Source organism: Oncorhynchus gorbuscha, linkage group LG08, assembly GCF_021184085.1.
Source record: "Oncorhynchus gorbuscha isolate QuinsamMale2020 ecotype Even-year linkage group LG08, OgorEven_v1.0, whole genome shotgun sequence".
Lineage (NCBI taxonomy): Eukaryota > Metazoa > Chordata > Actinopteri > Salmoniformes > Salmonidae > Oncorhynchus > Oncorhynchus gorbuscha.
This window is the reverse complement of record NC_060180.1, coordinates 63799228-63807214: the sequence shown is the minus strand read 5'-3', so window position 1 is coordinate 63807214 and position 7987 is coordinate 63799228. Positions and strand designations below refer to the sequence as shown.

The 7987-nt window shown below is 42.3% G+C and overlaps 1 protein-coding gene across 2 annotated transcripts in view; it reads right to left on the bottom strand.

The window, feature by feature from the left end:
• Positions 1-2970: 2970 nt before the first annotated feature.
• Positions 2971-7987, bottom strand: part of LOC124041975 (retinoic acid receptor RXR-gamma-A) — a 30002-nt gene continuing 24985 nt past the window's right edge. The window contains exons 4-10 of one of the 2 annotated variants that reach the window (XM_046360202.1): positions 7099-7278; positions 6745-6905; positions 6408-6537; positions 6014-6146; positions 5489-5580; positions 5130-5235; positions 2971-3469 (exon numbers count right to left, since the gene is read on the bottom strand). In XM_046360202.1, the coding sequence (XP_046216158.1) occupies positions 3322-3469; positions 5130-5235; positions 5489-5580; positions 6014-6146; positions 6408-6537; positions 6745-6905; positions 7099-7278 (950 nt within the window). In that variant the 3' untranslated portion in view covers positions 2971-3321. The remainder of the gene's footprint in view (positions 3470-5129; positions 5236-5488; positions 5581-6013; positions 6147-6407; positions 6538-6744; positions 6906-7098; positions 7279-7987) is intronic. The other variant, XM_046360201.1, reaches the window with a different exon arrangement.

The window sequence follows — 7987 nt, the reverse complement described above, 5'->3', positions numbered from 1 at the left end:
AAAATAACAGATTTTTTTGTGATATTTTAACTACATTCTGACTAGTGTTCCTTACAGTGGAACATGGTCAATCATGACTAAACTAAACCAATTACTCTATAACCAGGAAGAACTATATGATAGTGCCAATATAATAGGTAATCTCTGGCTAGTACTAGGGCTCTTAAAGGTTTTCCCTTGTCAGATCATGTGGTCAGGAAAATCTCTGGATCTAAGTGATAATGTAGCAACTGAACAGTGTGCAGTGATTTGAATGTAAATCATTCAACACACTTTTATTGTGGCGTTCATCTCTCTGAGTAGGTCTGTGTACAACACGAGGGGTATACTACAGTGCATGATCAATGAGTTAGCAAGCTCACCTTGATTTCAGAGTCTTGTAAAAGGTGGTTTGTAGGAGCTGTGTTAGAGGCCTTAATGGGCTAGTATACTACCCAGCTGTCAGCCTACAGAGCACAGGAACACAAGCTGGCAAGACTTCCACAGTTAGTCATGACCTTTGTCTCTCTCTTCCTCTGGACTGGACTCACCGTGGGTGACGAGAATAATATGGTTACAGTCTGATCTGCCCAGAGTTCCTATGAACTAACCACGATCTGCTATACTGTACGGCATCATTTAGTGTGGAACTCAAGCCAGGTACTATGGATAGGGCCAGGAGTTTGTCTTGGCCTTGAGATCTGGTAAATTAAATCTCTGGGCTCTGAGATATAGGCCGGCAGATAGCCTAGCAGTTAACACATTGGGCCAGTGACAGAAAGGTTGCATGTTTTAAGCACTGAGCCATCAAGGTAAAAAAAATCTGTTGATGTGCCCTTGAGCAAGGCACGTAATCGTAATTGTTCCAGGGTAGCCGTTGATAATGGCATACCCTGGCTGTGACACCACTCCGAGGGTACATTTCCAATTCATGCATGCATATTAATACATGTGAAATGGGACTAATATTACTATTATTATAGCCTATAACTTGGGCCCAGAGTTTTTGCAAAGTAAGGAAGAACTCCTGGCCCAATTTGAGTATCGTTGCTGTAAAGGGTGGCTGGCATTGGAATGAATTAATGAAAATCAGACCGCAGTTGTTCTTTTTGCTCCAACACTCTTGAATGGACACTTAATAAATACTCGATAAAGGAGATGTGCAATGACTTGTTGGGATGAAATATGTGTTATAAAGAGATTAAATAGCTACCGAATGGCATTTACATATTTTGTCACTTAAAAGAGTAATACTAAACGAGACACACGTCAACTTTGTGTGTAACCTAGACGTTTTATGAGGTAAGTCTCTAATTTCAAGAGAATAATTAGATAGTATTTGACAATTTCACTAACGCAACACAAAATGACGTATGGCAAGTGGGAGAGCTGTTGGTTGGTCCACTGACATTATAAAATAAACTGTGGTTCTATGTCTCACTACTGTTTAGCTTTTCCACGCATTTTACATACTCAGGCTTTCCAACGCTGCTTGTGCTCTCTCTTAATAGGTTACTTCACATATGGGAAGGAGATTACAATAGGACACAGAACATGATGTTACCACATACCATTGAGTTTATTGCAATTTTATAGCATAACAAACTAACTGAGTGAGGTTCTGTTCAAATCTTTGCTAGGTTTCTTCTCCCATCCTACACATTATGTATTTACAGTTGGAAGTTTACATACACCTTAGCCAAATACATTTAAACTCAGTTTTTCACAATTCCTGACTTTTAATCCTAGTAAAAATGCCCTGTGTTAGGTCAGGTAGGATCACCACTTTATTTTAAGAACGTGAAATGTCAGAATAATAGTTGAGATAATTATTTATTTCAGTTTTTATTTCTTTCATCATATTCCCAGTGGGTCGGAAGTTTACATACACTCAATTAGTATTTGGCAGCATTGCCTTTAAATTGTTTAACTTGGGTCAAACGTTTCAAGTAGCCACAAGGTTCCCACAATAAGTTGGGTGAATATTTGCCCATTCCTCCTGACAGAGCTGGTGTAACTGAGTCAGGTATGTAGGCCTCCTTGCTGGCACACGCTTTTTCAGTTCTGCCCACAAATTTTCTATAGGATTGAGGTCAGGGCTTTGTGATGGCCAGTCCAATACCTTGACTTTGTTGTCCTTAAGCCATTTTGCCACAACTTTGGAAGTATGCATTATCCATTTTGATAGACTCATTTGTGACCAAGCTTTAACTTCCTGACCGATGTCTTGAGATGTTGCTTCAATATATCCATATATTTTTCTTCTTCATGATGCCATCTATTTTGTGAAGTTCACCAGTCCCTCCTGCAGCAAAACAACCCAACAACATGATGCTGCCACCCCCGTGCTTCACGGTTGGGATGGTGTTCTTTGGCTTGCAAGCCTCCCCCTTTTTCTCCAAACATAACAATGGTCATTATGGCCAAACATTTCTATTTTTGTTTCATCAGACCAGAGGACATTTCTCCAAATTTCTTTTGATTTTCTCACAATGTCAAGCAAAGAGGCACTGAGTTTGAAGGTAGGGCCTTGAAATACATCCATAGGTACACCTCCAATTGACTCAAATTATTTCAATTAGCCTATCAGAAGCTTCTAAAGCCATGTCATAATGTTCTGGAATTTTCCAAGCTGTTTAAAGGCACAGACAACTTAAGTGTATGTAAACTTCCGACCCACTGGAATTGTGATTCAGTGAATTATAAGTGAAATAATCTGTCTGTAAACAATTGTTGGAAATATTACTGCCAAAACTATAGTTCTGTTAACAAGACATTTTTGGGGTGGTTGAAAAACATGTTTTAATGACTCCAACCTAAGTGCATGTAAACTTCCGACTTCAACTGTACATACTGTATTTACATACAGTATGTTTAAAGAATGTGATTTATCTTTGTTGTCCTGTTTTGTAACTGCACTTTAAATAAAAATCTAATAGAGGTTGAGAATAAAGGTTGACAGAATGAATTGACCAGAATTGAAGCAATGTATTATGTTAAAAGTTGTCTCTTTATTTGCACAGATATTCTATTCTGGTGACATTGTACTTCATACCGTTCATCATTGAATAAAATAAGACTTCATGTTGCATTCATTTGTTGCTAGATCCGATAATTAATACTCTTCTTTTTACAAAAACAAATCCTCTTTAAAATTCACCTTTGACAGTGTTGCATTTCTTAAAATACCAATAGAAACTTTTTATTTTCACATTATTAATTGTGCTCGGTACAAAATATGCAAGTGAAGAACTCTCAAGTTTGACTTCATAGCAGTTGTACTCCGGGGTACGGGATCTGGGAATTGGGTTTAGGGGGTATTTACAATGGGTAAGACTTGTGTCATGTGATCTGGTGCGGCGCTTCGAGCATTTCCATGAGGAAAGTATCTATGGGCGTATCTCCTATCAGCTTGAAGAAGAAGAGGTGCTCCAGACACTTGAGGCCGATGGAGCGTAGTGCAGGCAGACGCAGCAACAGCTTGGCAAATCTAACCAGGAGAAAGTAGATAAGAGGCAGGAGGGAGGATTGATTACTCGTGTCTGGGGTGTAATTTTAAAGCCTTAACAAATAACATTTTATTTGTCACATGCGCCAAATACAACACCTTACAGGGCAATGCTTACTTACAAGCCCTTAACCAACAATGCGGTTTTAAGAAAATCTCTCCAAAAAAAAGTAAGAGAGCCGCAGTAAATAACAAGAGGTACCGGAGCACCAAATCTAGGTCCAAGAGGCTCGGCTATATACAGGGGGTACTGGTACAGAGTCTATGTGTCAAGGTGCGGGGGCACCGGTATTGAGGTAATTATGCACATGTAGGTAGAGTTATTAAAGTGGCTATGCATAGATAATAACAGAGAGTAGCAGCAGCATGGGGGGCAATGCAAATAGTCTGGGTAGCCATTTGATTAGCTGTTCAGGAGTCTTATGGCTTGGGGGTAGAAGCTGTTTTAGGAGCCTCTTGGACCTAGACATGGCGCTCCGGTACCTCTTGCCAGGCGATAGCAGAGAGAACAGTCTATGATGGCTGGAGTCTTTGACAATTTTTATGGTCTTCCTCTGACACCGCCTGGTATAGAGGTCCTGGATGGCAGGAAGCTTGGCACTACCCTCTGTCGTGCTTTGCGGTCGGAGGCTGAGCAGTTGCCATACCAGGCAGTGATTCAACTCGTCAGGATGCTCTCAATGGTGCAGCTGTGAAGCTGGATCTGAGGACCCATGCCAAATCTTTTCGATCTTAGTCCTGTGTTGACGCTTTGCCTGTTTGATCGTTCGTCTGAGGGCATAGTGGGATTTCTTATAAGCTTCCGGGTTAGAGTCCCACTCCTTGAAAGCGGCAGCTCTACCCTTTAGCTCAGTGCGAATGTTGCCTTTAATCCATGGCTTCTGGTTTGGGTATGTATGTACAGTCACTGTGGGAACGACATCCTCGATGCACTTATTGATAAAGCAAGTGACTGATATGGTGTACTCCTCAATGCCATCGGAACACATTCCAGTCTGTGATAGCAAAACAGTCCTGTAGTTTAGCATCTGCTTCATCTCACCACTTTTTTTATAGACCAAGTCACTGGTGCTTCCTGCTTTAATTTTTGGTTGTAAGCAGGAATCAGGAGGATATAGTTATGGTCAGATTTTCCAAATGGAGGGCGAGGGAGAGCTTTGTACGCATCTCTGTGTGTGGAGTAAATGTGTAATGGTATACACAAACCATGAAGATGAATTACGATTTATCGTCTTTAAGTCAGACTTAGCGGAGAAGGAATATGGGAAAATTAGAGCCTATATGGATGGAGTAAAGTGTGATATTTTAAAGAGCTGCAGTGTCATACAGTAGGAAGAGTCAGACACATGAGACTGTTGAATGATTGGACATTAGTGTGTATGAGTGTGTAATTTACCGAGACTAGGGATTGGATTAAATCTGTGTTGTGGGAGATCCATGTTATAGCTCGATTGAAATTGAAATGCAATGTTCCCGCGTTTGCAAAGACTGCATTCACGGTAGAGGCTGAATTTGTCGGGCTAATTCTGAAATGTCCTTTACATTTTAGCGTGGGATACTTCCACAATAGGGATTGAATGCAGCCCCAAATGAAGCAGAAAATGTATAAGACTGAAGGAGAGTGTGACTGTGAGAGACTGACCTGCCAGGCTGCTCCGGATATCTGTGTTTAGTGTAGGACTCCAGTGAGGCGTACACCTTCTCTCTCAGGGCTTCCACCTCTGTAGGATTAGACAGGCCCTTGGCATCTGGAAGCAAAGAACATTCATAGACAGAAACTTACCCTTGTGCACACAGTAGACAGTATGTGAAATATATTATAAGTGTATTTCTAATGTATTTCTAAAGTCGAATATATGGTGGTCGGTGAGTTAAAAACTTTAAATTATTAAAAAAATATAAGCTAATTGGACAACAATCTTTAATGCTAAAATTAATGAGGAAGACCATCCTCCGCTTCCTCCCTGGACGAGCCGCCTCTTGTATGATGATGGTAGTTACCTGGGTTGAAGAGAACAATGGCTCGGAGGCAGCCCAGCTCAGTCTTGTCCATCTGCATGTCTTTCATCTTAGACACCAGCTCCGTCAGCACCCTGGAGACCACAACACAGCATGAAAATACAAACAAGTCAAGGGAAAAAAACATGGTAACCCTTTATTTTGCAATTCCATCTATAGATGCTCAACAAACTATCATTAAAGACATTTCTACTACTGTAGAAATACCAAGGCTATATTTCTAACCATGTTACATAAGATAAAGCTATAGTGTAGGCCACAGGAGACTGCTGAGGGGAGGACAGGTTATAATAATGGCTGGAATGGAATGAATGGAAAGGTATCAAACACATGGAAACGTGTTTGCTGTGTTTGATACCATTCCAGTGATTCCGTTCCAGCCATTAATATGACCCCGTCCTCCCCAATGAAGGAGCCACCAGCCACCTGTGGCGAGGGCTATGCGTTACTATGGTATCCATATTACACATGTCAAGGGGTTATACTGTTAAAGTATTTTTCTCTGACCTGTCAAAGATGGAGCCCACCCCGGCACTGTGGGCGCTGCTGCGGTGTACGTGGAGCCCCGTGGCCAATAGGATACCATCCTTCACTGTCACAGAGCGGTGGGAGAACGAGGCAATGAGCAGCTCATTCCAACCTAACAGAGAGAGAGAAAAACACACTGTGGTTAACTGGTGAGTTTAACTTGAATTGTGACTATGTTGTTGAGACTAGAACTACCTACGTGTCCAGAGGGGTAAGGGTGTGCTAAGGAAACAGCTCTGTGCAAAAATATACTGTATTGTTCTACCACCACTACTCATAGAAAAATATTTCCATCAATGCACTAGATTAATCAATAGGTGTCTATGGTGTGTGAACAGGCATGGTGATCTGCTGTGCTGTAGCTGGAGTCTACCTGCTCGTAATAAGATGACCTGGTCGTCCAGGGCCAGCTCAGAGAAGTGGGGGATCCTCTTGGCCCACTCCACCAGGGTGAACAGCTGCTTGTCTGCTGCCTGGCAGATGTTGGTGACGGGGTCGTTCTTCTGTCAGATAGACAGAGACACACATGGACTATTCAATAATCAGCTATGAAAGAGGACAGTGAGTTTGGAACAAATAGACATGTGTAGAGTGACCTCAAGCATTCAGGACAACGAATATGATTTGACGTAGTGGAGATCTGTCCATAGAGAGAGAGAGAGAGAGAGAGAGAGATGGGAGGAAGGATGGACAGAGGGAGGTGTGCTTACAGAGTTGCCTGCGCTCGCCTCCATACAGGCTTCAGTCTTGGGTTCGATAGCCAGCTCCGCGTCCAGTATCTTCTCAACAGGCATATCCTCGTTAAAACTACTGGTAGACTCCACCTCATTATCACTCTTCTCCCGGCCCCGCTGGCGCTCCTCCTGCACCGCTGCGCAGAGGAACACACAAACATGGGAGTCACTCACACACACACACACACACACACACACACACACACACACACACACACACACACACACACACACACACACACACACACACACACACACACACACACACACACACACACACACACACACACACACACACACACACACACACACACACACACACACACACACCTTCTCTCTTCATGCCCATAGCCAGACACTTCTGATAGCGGCAGTACTGGCAGCGGTTGCGCTGGCGCTTGTCGATCAGGCACTGCTTGCTGTCTCGACACGTGTAGCTAAGGTCCTTCCTGATGGTTCTCTTGAAGAAGCCCTTGCAGCCTTCACAGCTGTACACGCCGTAGTGTTTCCCTGGAAGAACATGGAATATATAGAAGATCAATAATGTATCGATCAGATCACCTCTTAATGTAAATGAACTGTTGTTGTGTGGTTCTCTCTGGATGTTATCATTCTGTTAATGCTGTTAGTGAGGGGATATAATATGATGGAGCATTTCATAAGGAAATGTTTTGGCTTAGTTCTCCTGTAGCTATGTTGATGAAGGTGGTATGGTATACTAGTAGTAGGGAAGGAATATCTTCCAAACCATGTCACTTGTCAAGGGGAAAAACTATGGTACAGTACAGTATGGTCTAGTCAGGTAATCATCTACAGTACAGTATGGTCTAGTCAGGTAACCATCTACAGTACAGTATGGTCTAGTCAGGTAACCATCTACAGTACAGTATGGTCTAGTCAGGTAATCATCTACAGTACAGTATGGTCTAGTCAGGTAACCATCTACAGTACAGTATGGTCTAGTCAGGTAACCATCTACAGTACAGTATGGTCTAGTCAGGTAACCATCTACAGTACAGTATGATCTAGTCAGGTAACCATCTACAGTACAGTATGGTCTAGTCAGGTAACCATCTACAGTACAGTATGGTCTAGTCAGGTAACCATCTACAGTATAGTATGGTCTAGTCAGATAACCATCTACAGTACAGTATGGTCTAGTCAGGTAACCCTCTACAGTACAGTATGGTCTAGTCAGGTAACCATCTACAGTACAGTA